Source organism: Bombina bombina, chromosome 7, assembly GCF_027579735.1.
Source record: "Bombina bombina isolate aBomBom1 chromosome 7, aBomBom1.pri, whole genome shotgun sequence".
NCBI lineage: Eukaryota > Metazoa > Chordata > Amphibia > Anura > Bombinatoridae > Bombina > Bombina bombina.
Genome location: NC_069505.1, coordinates 277,315,335 through 277,330,800, shown reverse-complemented (window position 1 = coordinate 277,330,800; position 15,466 = coordinate 277,315,335). Strand labels below are relative to the sequence as shown.

The window sequence follows — 15,466 nt, the reverse complement described above, 5'->3', positions numbered from 1 at the left end:
CGGTTTGTGGATCAGACAGAATGAATCAGGCATTCCTGGGCTGTTTGAGCTCACACGGTCTGGGTGTTCCCAGATTAATACACACAGCCCAGAATTCAATAGGCTATATAGATCCCCTCCAGACTGGGATTGGTTGGCTGGGGCTCTCAGACAGTTTGAGCTCTCAGTTAAAGTCCTATGAATCAGCCTGTTGTGCAGTAGGAACTCAGGGTAGGATTGTGCTCACAGTCACAGGGATGGAGCTCAGCGCTGGAGTTCTCAAGGTGAGATCCCTGGTGGGACATTCTCTACACTGTGCAGATGATTTGGGTCTATGCTTTGCAAATAGTCAGTGCCCTGGAGGTTATGTCTCTGAGCTGGGCAGGTAGTCAGTACCCTATGAGGTGACTCTTACCTTATTGCAAATGTAAAGAAAGCTTTAACTGTCAACATGTTCAGGTGATCTGTCTCTGATCTGGTCAGATGGTCAGCAGCTTAGAATTATTGCAGGTCAGTGCCCTATGAGGTGACTCTTACCTTGTAGCAAATGTACAGAAAGCTTTAACTGTCAACATGTTCAGGTGATCTGTCTCTGATCTGGTCAGATGGTCAGCAGCTTAGAATTATTGCAGATCAGTGCCCTATGAGGTGACTCTTACCTTGTAGCAAATGTACAGAAAGCTTTAACTGTCATAGTATTCAGGTGATCTGTCTCTGATCTGGTCAGATGGTCAGCAGCTTAGATTTATTGCAGGTCAGTGTCCTATGTAGTGACTCTAACCTTGTTGCAAATGTACAGAAAGCTTTAACTGTCAACATGTTCCGGTGATCTGTCTGTAATCTGGTCAGATGGTCAGCATCTTAGATTTATTGCAGGTCAGTGCCCTATGAGGTGACTCTTACCTTGTTGCAGATGTACAGAAAGCTTTAAAGGGACAGTCAACACCAGATTTTTTTATTGTTTAAAAAGATAGATAATCCCTTTATTACCCATTCCCCAGTTTTGCATAACCAACACAGATTATATTAACATACTTTTTACCTCTGTGATTATCTTGTATCTAAGTATCTTCTGACAGCCCCCTGATCACATGACTTTTTATTTATTATCTATTGACTTGCATTTTAGCCTATTAGTGCAGTGTCTGCCACAAGCCACAGGTGTGATCACAATGTTATCTATATGGCTTACATGAATTAGCACTCCCCTGTTGTGAAAAGCAAATACAAAAGCATGTGATAAGAGGCGGCCTTCAAGAACTTAGAAATTATCATATGAGCCTTCCTAGGTTTAGCTTTTTACTAAGAATACCAAGAGAACAAAGCAAAATTGGTGATAAAAGTAAACTGGAAAGTTGTTTAAAATTACATGCCCTATCTGAAACATGAAAGTTTTTCTTGGACTTGACTGTCCCTTTAACTGTCAAAGTATTCAGGTGATCTGTCTCTGATGTGGTCAGATGGTCAGAAGGTTAGAGGGAAGATTATTGCAGGTCAGTGCCCTGATGGAAATTACTCTGGAGAATAGTCACTGTTCTAGGGGGGAGTCATTGTGTTGGTTTTATTTGGGATGACTCTGAACTAAGCAGGGGTCCTGTGCTGTCAGATGTGTCTATGTTGTTTTTTAAAGGTCAATGCACAAAAAATTGTCATTTACCTGTAGTGTGAGGCTACTACACAGATAACAAATAACTGTAGGTTTTTATATTATACCACTGTAATCTCATATCTAGCTGTGTATGATTGCACCTAATCATCATAATTCCTCATTATCTTAAGTTGCCATCAATTTAATGTCACTTTTGGTGTCATCTTTTTACTGTATTTTCTGTTTGTAGCATTTCAGTATCGGATTGCTACTCTACACTAACCATCTGTTTATAATACCTGCTCCGCATCTTATGTAATATGTTATATGATTATCACAAACTATAGCAAATAGTATACTGTCTGCATATAATCTCTCACTACCTGCTCCTCACCGTATGTAATATGTTATGTGATTATCACACACTATAGCAAATAGTATACTGTCTGCATATAATGTCTCACTACCTGCTCCTCACTGTATGTAATATGTTATATGATTATCACACGCTATAGCACATAGTATACTGTCTGCATATAATGTCTCACTACCTGCTCCTCACTGTATGTAATATGTTATATGATTATCAAACGCTATAGCACATAGTATACTGTCTGCATATAATGTCTCACTACCTGCTCCTCACTGTATGTAATATGTTATATGATTATCACACCCTATAGCACATAGTATACTGTCTGCATATAATGTCTCACTACCTGCTCCTCACCGTATGTAGTATGTTATATGATTATCACACACTATAGCACACAGTATACTGTCTGCATATAATGTCTCACTACCTGCATCTCACCTTATGTAATATGTTATATGATTATCACACGCTATAGCACATAGCATACTGTCTGCATATAATCTCTTACTACCTGCTCCTCACCTTATGTAATATGTTATATGATTATCACAAGCTATAGCACATAGTATACTGTCTGCATATAATGTCTCACTACCTGCTCCTCACTGTATGTAATATGTTATATGATTATCACACGCTATAGCACATAGCATACTGTCTGCATATAATCTCTTACTACCTGCTCCTCACCTTATGTAATATGTTATATGATTATCACACACTATAGCACATAGTATACTGTCTGTATATAATCTCTCACTACCTGCTCCTCACCTTATGTAATATGTTATATGATTATCACACGCTATAGCACATAGTATACTGTCTGCATATAATGTCTCACTACCTGCTGCTCACCGTATGTAGTATGTTATATGATTATCACACGCTATAGCACATAGTATACTGTCTGCATATAATCTCTCACTACCTGCTACTCACCATATGTAATATGTTATATGATTATCACACACTATAGCACATAGTATACTGTCTGCATATAATGTCCCACTACCTCCCCCTGACCTTATGTAATATGTTATATGATTATCACACACTATAGCACATAGTATACTGTCTGCATATAATGTCTCACTACCTGCTCCTCACCGTATGTAATATGTTATATGAATATTACACGCTATAGCACATAGTATACTGTCTGCATATAATGTCTCACTACCTGCTCCTCACCGTATGTATTATGTTATATGATTATCACACGCTATAGCACATAGTATACTGTCTGCATATAATGTCTCACTACCTGCTCCTCACCGTATGTAATATGTTATATGATTATCACACACTATAGCACATAATATACTGTCTGCATATAATGTCTCACTACCTGCTCCTTACCGTATGTAATATGTTATATGATTATCACACACTATAGCACATAGTATACTGTCTTCATATAATGTCTCACTCCCTGCTCCTCACTGCATGTAATATGTTATATGATTATCACACGCTATAGCACATAGTATACTGTCTGCATATAATGTATCACTACCTGCTCCTCACTGCATGTAATATGTTATATGATTATCACACGCTATAGCACATAGTATACTGTCTGCATATAATGTCTCACTACCTGCTCCTCACTGTATGTAAATGTTATATGATTATCACACGCTATAGCACATAGTATACTGTCTGCATATAATGTCTCACTACCTGCTCCTCACCGTATGTAATATGTTATATGATTATCACATGCTATAGCACATAGTATACTGTCTGCATATAATGTATCACTACCTGCTCCTCACTGTATGTAATATGTTATATGATTATCAAACGCTATAGCACATAGTATACTGTCTGCATATAATATCTCACTACCTGCTCCTCACCGTATGTAATATGTTATATGATTATCACACGCTATAGCACATAGTATACTGTCTGCATATAATGCCTCACTACCTGCTCCTCACTGTATGTAATATGTTATATGATTATCACACACTATAGCACATAGTTTACTGTCTGCATATAATGTCTCACTACCTGCTCCTCACTGTATGTAATATGTTATATGATTATCACACGCTATAGCATAGTATACTGTCTGCATATAATGTCTCACTACCTGCTCCTCACCGTATGTAATATGTTACATGATTATCACACGCTATAACACATAGTATACTGTCGGCATATAATGCCTCACTACCTGCTCCTCACCGTATGTAATATGTTATATGATTATCACACGCTATAGCACATAGTATACTGTCTGCATATAATGTCTCACTACCTGCTCCTCACGGTATGTAATATGTTATATGATTATCACACGCTATAGCACATAGTATACTGTCTGCATATAATGTCTCACTACCTGCTACTCACCGTATGTAATATGTTATATGATTATCACATGCTATAGCACATATTATACTGTCTGCATATAATGTCTCACTACCTGCTCCTTACCGTATGTAATATGTTATATGATTATCACACGCTATAGCACATAGTATACTGTTTGCTTATGTCTCACTACCTGCTCCTCATTGTATGTAGTATGTTATATGATTATGACACGCTATAGCACATAGTATACTGTCTGCATATAATCTCTCACTACCTGCTCCTCACCTTATGTAATATGTTATATGATTATCACACGCTATAGCACATAGTATACTGTCTGCATATAATGTCTCACTACGTGCTCCTCACTGTATGTAATACAATATGATTATCACATGCTATAGCACATAGTATACTGTCTGCATATAATGTATCACTACCTGCTCCTCACTGTATGTAATATGTTATATAATTATCACACGCTATAGCACATAGTATACTGTCTGCATTTAATGTCTCACTACCGGCTCCTCACTATATGTAATATGTTGTATGATTATTACACACTATAGCACATAGTATACTGTCTGCATATAATGTCTCACTACCTGCTCCTCACTGTATGTAATATGTTATATGATTATCACATGCTATAGCCCATAGTATACTGTCTGCATATAATGTCTCACTACCTGCTCCTCACTGTATGTAATATGTTATATGATTATCAAACGCTATAGCACATAGTATACTGTCTGCATATAATATCTCACTACCTGCTCCTCACCGTATGTAATATGTTATATGATTATCACACCCTATAGCACATAGTATACTGTCTGCATATAATGTCTCACTACCTGCTCCTCACCGTATGTAATATGTTATATGATTATCACACGCTATAGCACATAGTATACTGTCTGCATATAATGTCTCACTACCTGCTCCTCACCGTATGTAATATGTTATATGATTATCACACGCTATAGCACATAGTATACTGTCTGCATATAATGTCTCACTACCTGCTCCTCACCGTATGTAATATGTTATATGATTATTACATGCTATAGCACATAGTATACTGTCTGCATATAATGCCTCACTATCTGCTCCTCACCGTATGTAATATGTTATGATTATCACACGCTATAGCACATAGTATACTGTCTGCATACAATGTCTCACTACCTGCTCCTCACTGTATGTAATATGTTATATGATTATCACACACTATAGCACATAGTTTACTGTCTGCATATAATGTCTCACTACCTGCTCCTCACTGTATATAATATGTTATATGATTATCACACGCTATAGCACATAGTATACTGTCTGCATATAATGCCTCACTACCTGCTCCTCACCGTATGTAATATGTTATATGATTATCACACGCTATAGCACATAGTATACTGTCTGCATATAATGTCTCACTACCTGCTACTCACCGTATGTAATATGTTATATGATTATCGCATGCTATAGCACATATTATACTGTCTGCATATAATGTCTCACTACCTGCTCCTTACCATATGTAATATGTTATATGATTATCACATGCTATAGCACATATTATACTGTCTGCATATAATGCCTTACTATCTGCTCCTCACCGTATGTAATATGTTATGATTATCACACGCTATAGCACATAGTATACTGTCTGCATACAATGTCTCACTACCTGCTCCTCACTGTATGTAATATGTTATATGATTATCACACACTATAGCACATAGTTTACTGTCTGCATATAATGTCTCACTACCTGCTCCTCACTGTATATAATATGTTATATGATTATCACACGCTATAGCACATAGTATACTGTCTGCATATAATGCCTCACTACCTGCTCCTCACCGTATGTAATATGTTATATAATTATCACATGCTATAGCACATAGTATACTGTCTGCATATAATGTCTCACTACCTGCTCCTCACCGTATGTAATATATGATTATCACACACTATAGCACATAGTATACTGTTTGCTTATGTCTCACTACCTGCTCCTCATTGTATGTAGTATGTTATATGATTATCACACGCTATAGCACATAGTATACTGTCTGCATATAATGCCTCACTACCTGCTCCTCACCGTATGTAATATGTTATATAATTATCACATGCTATAGCACATAGTATACTGTCTGCATATAATGTCTCACTACCTGCTCCCCACCGTATGTAATATGTTATATAATTATCACATGCTATAGCACATAGTATACTGTCTGCATATAATGTCTCACTACCTACTCCTCACCGTATGTAATATGTTATATGATTATCACACACTATAGCACACAGTATACTGTCTGCATATAATGTCTCACTACCTGCATCTCACCTTATGTAATATGTTATATGATTATCACACGCTATAGCACATAGTATACTGTCTGCATATAATGTCTCACTACCTACTCCTCACCGTATGTAATATGTAATATGATTATCACATGCTATAGCACATAGTATACTGCCTGCATTTAATGTCTCACTACCGGCTCCTCACTGTATGTAATATGTTATATGATTATTACACACTATAGCACATAGTATACTGTCTGCATATAATGTCTCACTACCTGCTACTCACAGTATGTAATATGTTATATGATTATTACATGCTATAGCACATAGTATACTGTCTGCATATATTGTCTCACTACCTGCTCCTCACCGTATGTAGTTTGTTATATGAATATCACACGCTATAGCACACAGTATACTGTCTGCATATAATGTCTCACTACCTGCTCCTCATTGTATGTAGTATGTTATATGATTATCACACCCTATAGCACATAGTATACTGTCTGCATATAATATCTCACTACCTGCTCCTCACCGTATGTAATATGTTATGTGATTATTACATGCTATAGCACATAGTATACTGTCTGCATATAATGTCTCACTACCTGCTCCTCACTCTATGTAATATGTTATATGATTATCACACACTATAGCACATAGTATACTGTATGCTTATAATGTCTCACTACCTGCTCCTCATTGTATGTAGTATGATATATGATTATCACACGCTATAGCACATAGTATACTGTCTGCATATAATGTCTCACTACCTGGTCCTCACCGTATGTAATATGTTATATGATTATCACACGCTATAGCACATAGTATACTGTCTTCATATAATGTCTCACTACCTGCATCTCACCTTATGTAATATGTTATATGATTATCACACAATATAGCACATAGTATACTGTCTGCATATAATGTCTCACTACCTGCTCCTCACCGTATGTAGTATGTTATATGATTATCACACGCTATAGCACATAGTATACTGTCTGCATATATTGTCTCACTACCTGCTCCTCACTGTATGTAATATGTTATATGATTATCAAACGCTATAGCACATAGTATGCTGTCTGCATATAATGTCTCACTACCTGCTCCTCATTGTATGTAATATGTTATATGATTATCACACGCTATAGCACATAGTATACTGTCTGCATATAATCTCTCACTACCTGCTCCTCACTGTATGTAATATGTTATATGATTATCACACACTATAGCACATAGTATACTGTCTGCATATAATGTCTCACTACCTGCTCCTCACCGTATGTAATATGTTATATGATTATCACACACTATAGCACATAGTATACTGTCTGCATATAATGTCTCACTACCTGCTCCTCACCCTATGTAGTATGTTATATGATTATCACACACTATAGCACACAGTATACTGTCTGCATATAATCTCTCACTACCTGCTCCTCACTGTATGTAATATGTTATATGATTATCACATGCTATAGCACATAGTATACTGTCTGCATATAATGTCTCACTACCTGCTACTCACCGTATGTAATATGTTATATGATTATTACATGCTATAGCACATAGTATACTGTCTGCATATAATGTCTCACTACCTACTCCTCACCTTATGTAATATGTTATATGATTATCACACACTATAGCACATAGTATACTGTCTGCATATAATGTCTCACTGCCTGCTCCTCATTGTATGTAGTATTTTATATGATTATCACACGCTATAGCACATAGTATACTCTCTGCATATAATGTCTCACTACCTGCTCCTCACTGTATGTAGTTTGTTATATGATTATCACACGCTATAGAACATAGTATACTGTCTGCATATAATGTCTCACTACCTGCTCCTCACTGTATGTAGTATGTTATATGATTATCACACGCTATAGCACATAGTATACTGTCTGCATATAATGTCTCACTACCTGCTCCTCACCGTATGTAGTATGTTATATGATTATCACACGCTATAGCACATAGTATACTGTCTGCATATAATGTCTCACTACCTGCTCCTCACCGTACGTAATATGTTATATGATTATCACATGCTATAGCACATAGTATACTGTCTGCATATAATGTCTCACTACCTGCTACTCACCGTATGTAATATGTTATATGATTATCACACACTATAGCACATAGTATACTGTCTGCATATAATGTCTCACTACCTGCTCCTCACAGTATGTAATATGTTATATGATTATCACACGCTATAGCACATAGTATACTGTCTGCATATAATGTCTCACTACCTGCTCCTCACTGTATGTAATATGTTATATGATTATCACACACTATAGCACATAGTATACTGTCTGCATATAATGTCTCACTACCTGCTCCTCACTGTATGTAATATGTTATATGATTATCACACGCTATAGCCTACAATGCATGATATAGTAATGTCCCTGCGTGTTTTATTCATGGTTATGGATACTGTGCTCCTTTATGTGTGAGACGTATCCTCCTATAACAATTCTCCAGCTGTATTTTCCTCTCTCTTCTAATTGGGCAGACTTGAATTTCTGTTCGCTCTTCTGGGACTAGGAAGGAAAGTGATCTTAGCCAGGTAACCGCACCCTGTGCTCTCATTTCACCCCAGGGCCGACCAATCACTGTGTGTAACTGGAAGTCTGCCATCAGTTTGTGGGCATGTACTAACAAGAGCTTGGGTATGTTATAGCACAGTGTAAATACTGAGATTATATTAGTGCAGAGCATAATGTTATGAGACATAAGGGAACAGTAGTTACTGGTAAATATGGGGGGAATGCATCACAATTCATGTGGGAAACCTTCTTTATAAAGCTAATTGCAACACTCTGGGCTAAAAATACTAGTTATCTGCTTGATCTGGTAACCTTAACCTATTGATTGCCAGTGGCTGTAACAACATGTTCAGAGAACAGTAAAAATGCAATGCTGCAAACATATCTGTATTTAACAGTGATTGATGTAATACAGTATAATGGCATGTGGTTATATACATTAATTGCATTCCTGTAGTACAACTTAGTCTAAGCCAGATCCCAGACATTTGTTTAGCAAATGGTTATAATGTGTGAGCCAGTCAGATGATGGTAAGATCGCTGGTAACGTATTACAACATATTGTAAAATTGTGAGTGGCTGGCTAAGACTTAGGGCCTAATGATTTAAACCTTGTAAATTTAGACTTGGTCTTTCTTGCAGGGGCTGCCCTGGTGGAATTATCATAAAAAAGGGGGCAGTCCCTGCGAGTGGCGAGATGTCTCCTGTTGAAAGTAATAGACCTCGCTGGAAAGGGACACTTATCACTCCATGGAGCGAAGTTAGCAATTAGCAGGGGGCACACTTTAAAAATGTAATCCTGCAGCCTATAAAAATCACATTACGCTGCTTTCTGCTTATAGCATCTTACAAGTATTCACGTGTTTGTCTATTTGGGTTATGTGACAGATCTCCGGCTACCCAGACTGGGTAGCTCCGCCAACGGGTCCTTCCAACCCCTGGAACCAGCCGCTATGTAGCGGAGAATTGATTATAGCAAGAGCCCACCCAAATAAGTAGACATACCAGCATTTAGGTGAACAAAGAAAAACATTTTATTGGAAAAAACACACATCTTTTATACCTAAAACTCATCTTGATAAGAGCCCTGGCCGTCCCACAATTTTCCTGCCATTCCCGCCTCTCCAGACACTAGAGTCCATTGTTCCATAGTGTCCAGTGGTATGTGGTTGATGATTTCGGGGTGATCCATGGGGAGCGGCGGCACTTCTAGGGTGTTGTTGGAAAGCCCTTGGTCCCCAGAAGCTACATTGCAAAAAGTGACGTGATCTGTGCCTGGGGACCGGAGTTAGACATAGGAAAATGGAAGGCAAGGGAGGTTGTAGGGGGATCTGGAACCCCCAGTTCCCAATGAAGCCCTCCTCCGGCAATAACCCCACCTCTCACCAACCCTAAGGGGAACCAAACCCCAAAAGAGCGGAACTCTGGGACAAAGGGCCACTGGAGCGACCTGGGTCAAAGGACACCGGTAATCTGAGATGATTCGGCCGACCAGTAGTCCCAGGGGTCCCGGCCAAAGGGGAATGTGGCGGTCATGGATCAGCTCCTACAAGATGAGATCCCACACACAAAACAAGGAGAACAAAGGGCCTGGTGGATTGCAGTTGCTCTGAGGAGCCTAAAACCACTGAGAATCAAGAGGGGGTAGGTGATAAGAGGGGTAGGAGTTTAACCCTTGCAGCCCCGTATCCGTGACAGGTTATAAGTATTTTCAGTGTTTTGAGAAAAGCTTGACACCTTTTAGTTGGCAAGATAACATATGTAGTTATGTAATATATGTAATATCTTTACAGAATTATGTTGGGATTAGAGATACAATTTCATGTACACCCATATTCAACTAATTGTACAAAAAAAAACAATTACTCTTTGTATGTTGTATTTATAAGTATGAATTGCTTGCTTTTGCTGCACCACCAGTGTACTTAACCCCTAAAACGACCAAGGACGTACGCCACACGTCCTCAAAAAAAATACAGTTAATGACCGAGGACGTGTGGCGTACGTCCTTGGTCTGGAAAGCAGCTGGAAGCGATTCTGCTCGCTTCCAGCTGCTTTCCGGTTATTGCAGTGATGCCTCGATATGGAGGCATCCTGCAATAACCCCCCTTGGCCATCCGATGCAGAGAGAGCCACTCTGTGGCCCTCTCTGCACCGGACATCGATGGCCGGTATCGTTGGTGGGTGTGAGCTTACGTGGGAGGCGGGTGGGCGGCCATCGATGCTCTGTGTGGAGTGTACAGGGGCGGGATCGGGGGCGGGACCTACAGGGGCACGCACGGGAGCGCGTGCGTGCACGGGGGGTGGCGGGCGGGCGCGTGCACGGGGCGGGAGCGGGTGGGAACCGCTACACTACAGAAAAAAAAAGTTAAAAGTTAAAAAAACTAATAAAATGTAAATATTAAAAATGTAATCTAAGGGACCTGGAAGGCGTTGGGGGTTGGTCTTGGTGGGGGGGGGAAAGCTACACTACAGAAAAGGGCATTTTTAAAAAAAAAAGGCACATTTTTTACAAAACTGGGTACTGGCAGACAGCTGCCAGTACCCAAGATGGCGCCCATTAAGGCAGAGGGGAAGGGTTAGAGAGCTGTTTGGTGGGGGATCAGTGAGGTTGGGGTCTAAGGGGGGATCCTACACATCAGCATATGTAAATATGCTTTTTTTTTTTTTTTTTTAAAAAGGGCCAAATACCTTTTATTTTAGTACTGGCAGAGTTTCTGCCAGTACTTAAGATGGCGGGGACAATTGTGGGGTGGGGGAGGGAAGAGAGGGAGGGAAGAGAGCTGTTTGGGAGGGATCAGGGGGTCTGATGTTTCAGGTGGGAGGCTGAGCTCTACACTAAAGCTAAAATTAACCCTGCAAGCTCCCTACAAGCTACATAATTAACCCCTTCACTGCTAGCCATAATACACGTGTGATGCAATGCCAAAGCCATATATGTCTGCTATTTCTGAACAAAGGGGATCCCAGAGAAGCATTTACAACCATTTGTGCCATAATTGCACAAGCTGTTTGTAAATAATTTCAGTGAGAAACCTAAAATTGAGAAAAAATTTACGTTTTTTTTTATTTGATCGCATTTGGCGGTGAAATGGTGGCATGAAATATACCAAAATTGGCCTAGATCAATACTTGGGGTTGTCTACTACACTACACTAAAGCTAAAACTACCCCAAAAAGCTCCCTACATGCTCCCTAATTAACCCCTTTACTGCTGGGCATAATACACGTGTGGTGCGCAGTGGCATTTAGCGGCCTTCTAATTACCAAAAAGCAACGCCAAAGTCATATATGTCTGCTATTTCTGAACAAAGGGGATCCCAGAGAAGAATTTACAACCATTTATGCCATAATTGCACAAGCTGTTTGTAAATAATTTAAGTTAGAAACCAAAAGTTTGTGAAAAAATTTGTGAAAAGTGAACGATTTTTTGTATTTGATTGCATTTGGCGGTGAAATGGTGGCATGAAATATACCAAAATGGGCCTAGATCAATACTTTGGGTTGTCTACTAAAAAAAATATACACATGTCAATGGCTATTCAGATATTCCTGAAAGATATCAGTGTTCTAATGTAACTATCGCTAATTTTGAAAAGAAATGGTTTGGAAATAGCAAAGTGCTACTTGTATTTATGGCCCTATAGTTTACAAAAAAAGCAAAGAACATGTAAACATTGGGTATTTCTAAAATCAGGACAAAATTTAGAAACTATTTAGCATGGGTGTTTTTTGGTGGTTGTAGATGTGTAACAGATTTTGGGGGTCAAAGTTAGAAAAAGTGTGTGTTTTTTTCATTTTTTCCTCATATTTTATAATTTTTTTATAGTAAATTATAAGATATGATGAAAATAATGGTATCTTTAGAAAGTCCATTTAATGGCGAGAAAAACGGTATATAATATGTGTGGGTACAGTAAATGAGTAAGAGGAAAATTACAGCTAAACACAAACACCTCAAAAATGTAAAAATAGCCTTGGTCCCAAACGGACAGAAAATGGAAAAGTGCTGTGGTCATTAAGGGGTTAAATTATGATTTATGCTGTGCATATTTAATACAATTTATTCTTGTGTAATTTACATACAAATTTTACATTCTTCATAAAATACGATGTTTGGTGAACAATTTCGTTACGATTTTTGGTCTACCTTAACAATACAATTTTTCCCTGCTTATTTTTGCATGAATGATTAAATTATGCGTTTTGTATGATGTTTAAAAAAACTAATTTTATGATGCACTTTTCAAATGAAAATGCAGTATATGCCCCTTTAGCAAGACACCCTGTTTTCAGGATAAAAAGTGGCTTTAGATAATTTAGAACATGATAAATCATTTAATTAAATAAAACTCTGCACTATACTTTCATTATTTAGTTTGCCCCCTTTTCCTGTAATTCCATTCTGTATTCAGGAGCTTTTCAGTTCCTGTTAGAAATGGAAGTGCAGAACACTGTTATATTCCACACAGCCATTGGCTGCACACTCTAGTGACTTATTTATAACTGTCTCTAAATGGCTACAGCAGAAAAGGTAACCTAAGTTACAACATGGCTGCTCCCATTATTTTATGGACACTAAGGGCTAGATTACAAGTGGAACGCTAAAAATTGCTTGTGTGCAAGCATTATTAGTGCTCCACTTTATAACAAGTAAATCACAATGCAAACGCAAGATCACATTCGCATTGCGAGGAAGCATTGCACTCACAAGAGTGCACTTCCATATGCTCCACAGACAGCATCAGAACCTCGCGCAGTGAAGGGGATAAGTAGCACAGCTATGGGCAGCATTTTAAAATATATATGTAGATGAATCCCTTTGTTTATCCCCTTGTTTTTGGTATAAAGACCACTGCTCCATAACTTGTCCACCTGCTCTGAGGTGGCGGACAGAAATCAACCAGATCAAATACGATCGGGTTGATTGACACCTCCTGCTAGCCGCTGATTGGCCGCAAATCTGCAGGAGGCGGTATTGCACCAGCAGTTCACAAGAAATGATAAATGCTAAGAGCATATGCTGTCGTATCACGTCCGCTCGCACTTACATAAATATATCCCTATGAGAACACACATGGCTAGTTTATTAGTTTGCGTTAGGCTGAAAAAGCAGCGTTAAGAGGTCCTAATGCTGCTTTTTTACGCCCGCTGGTATTACGAGTCTTGAAGGTTTAAGCCTTTCTGCAAAACGATTTACATAAACTTCGTAAAGTCTTTTTTCTATGGGACTTCCATAGCGCCGGTATTATGAGTCTGTCCTGGCAAGCCAAAAAGTGAGCGGTACACCCTACCCCGTCAAGAGTACTAACGCATTTAAAAGTCAGTAGTTATGAGTTTTATGGTACAACGCCGTAACATAAAACTCATAACTAAAGTGCTAAAAAGTACACTAACACCCATAAACTATCTATTAACCCCTAAACCGAGGCCCTCCCACATCGCAAACACTATAATAAAAATTTTAACCCCTAATCTGCCGCTCTGGACACCGCCGCCACCTACATTATACTTATGAACCCTTAATCTGCTGCCCCCAACATCGCCGCCACCGACATTATATTTATTAACCCCTAATCTGCCGCACCCAATGTCGCCGCCACCTACCTACACTTATTAACACCTAATCTGCCCCCCCAAAGTCGCTGCCACTATAATAAACATATTAACCCCTAAACCGCCGCATTCCTGCCTCGCAAACATTAGTTAAATATTATTAACCCCTAATCTGCCGTCCCTAACATCAACGCCACCTACCTACATTTATTAACCCCTAATCTGCCACCCCCAACGTCGCCGCCACTATATTAAAGTTATTAACCCCTAAACCTAAGTCTAACCCTAAACCTAACACCCACTAACTTAAATATAATTTAAATAAATCTAAATAAATATTACTATAATTAACTAAATTATTCCTATTTAAAACTAAATACTTACCTGTAAAATAAACCCTAAGCTTGCTACAATATAACTAATAGTTACATTGTAGCTAGTTTAGGGTTTATTTTTATTTTACAGGACAGTTTGTATTTTTTTTAACTAGGTAGAATGCAAGCTCAATACTATTGGCTGATTGGATCAGCCAATAGGATTTTTTCTACCTTAATTCTGATTGGCTGAGAGAATTCTATCAGCCAATCGGAATCTAAGGGACGCCATCTTGGATGGTACCTTCATTCTGTTTTAGTCGTTGGAAGAAGAGGATGCTCCGCGTCGGATGTCTTGAAGATGGAGCCGCTCCGCGCCGGATGGATGAAGATA

At 38.6% G+C, this 15,466-nt stretch overlaps 1 protein-coding gene across 2 annotated transcripts in view; it reads left to right on the top strand.

The window, feature by feature from the left end:
* Window positions 1-204: 204 nt before the first annotated feature.
* Window positions 205-15,466, top strand: part of LMCD1 (LIM and cysteine rich domains 1) — a 70,320-nt gene continuing 55,058 nt past the window's right edge. The window contains exons 1-2 of one of the 2 annotated variants that reach the window (XM_053720782.1): window positions 205-263; window positions 9,169-9,222. Coding sequence is in view for 1 of the 2 variants with exons in the window: in XM_053720781.1 (XP_053576756.1) it covers window positions 237-263 (27 nt within the window). In the remaining variant the exon portion in view is untranslated. The remainder of the gene's footprint in view (window positions 264-9,168; window positions 9,223-15,466) is intronic. The other variant, XM_053720781.1, reaches the window with a different exon arrangement.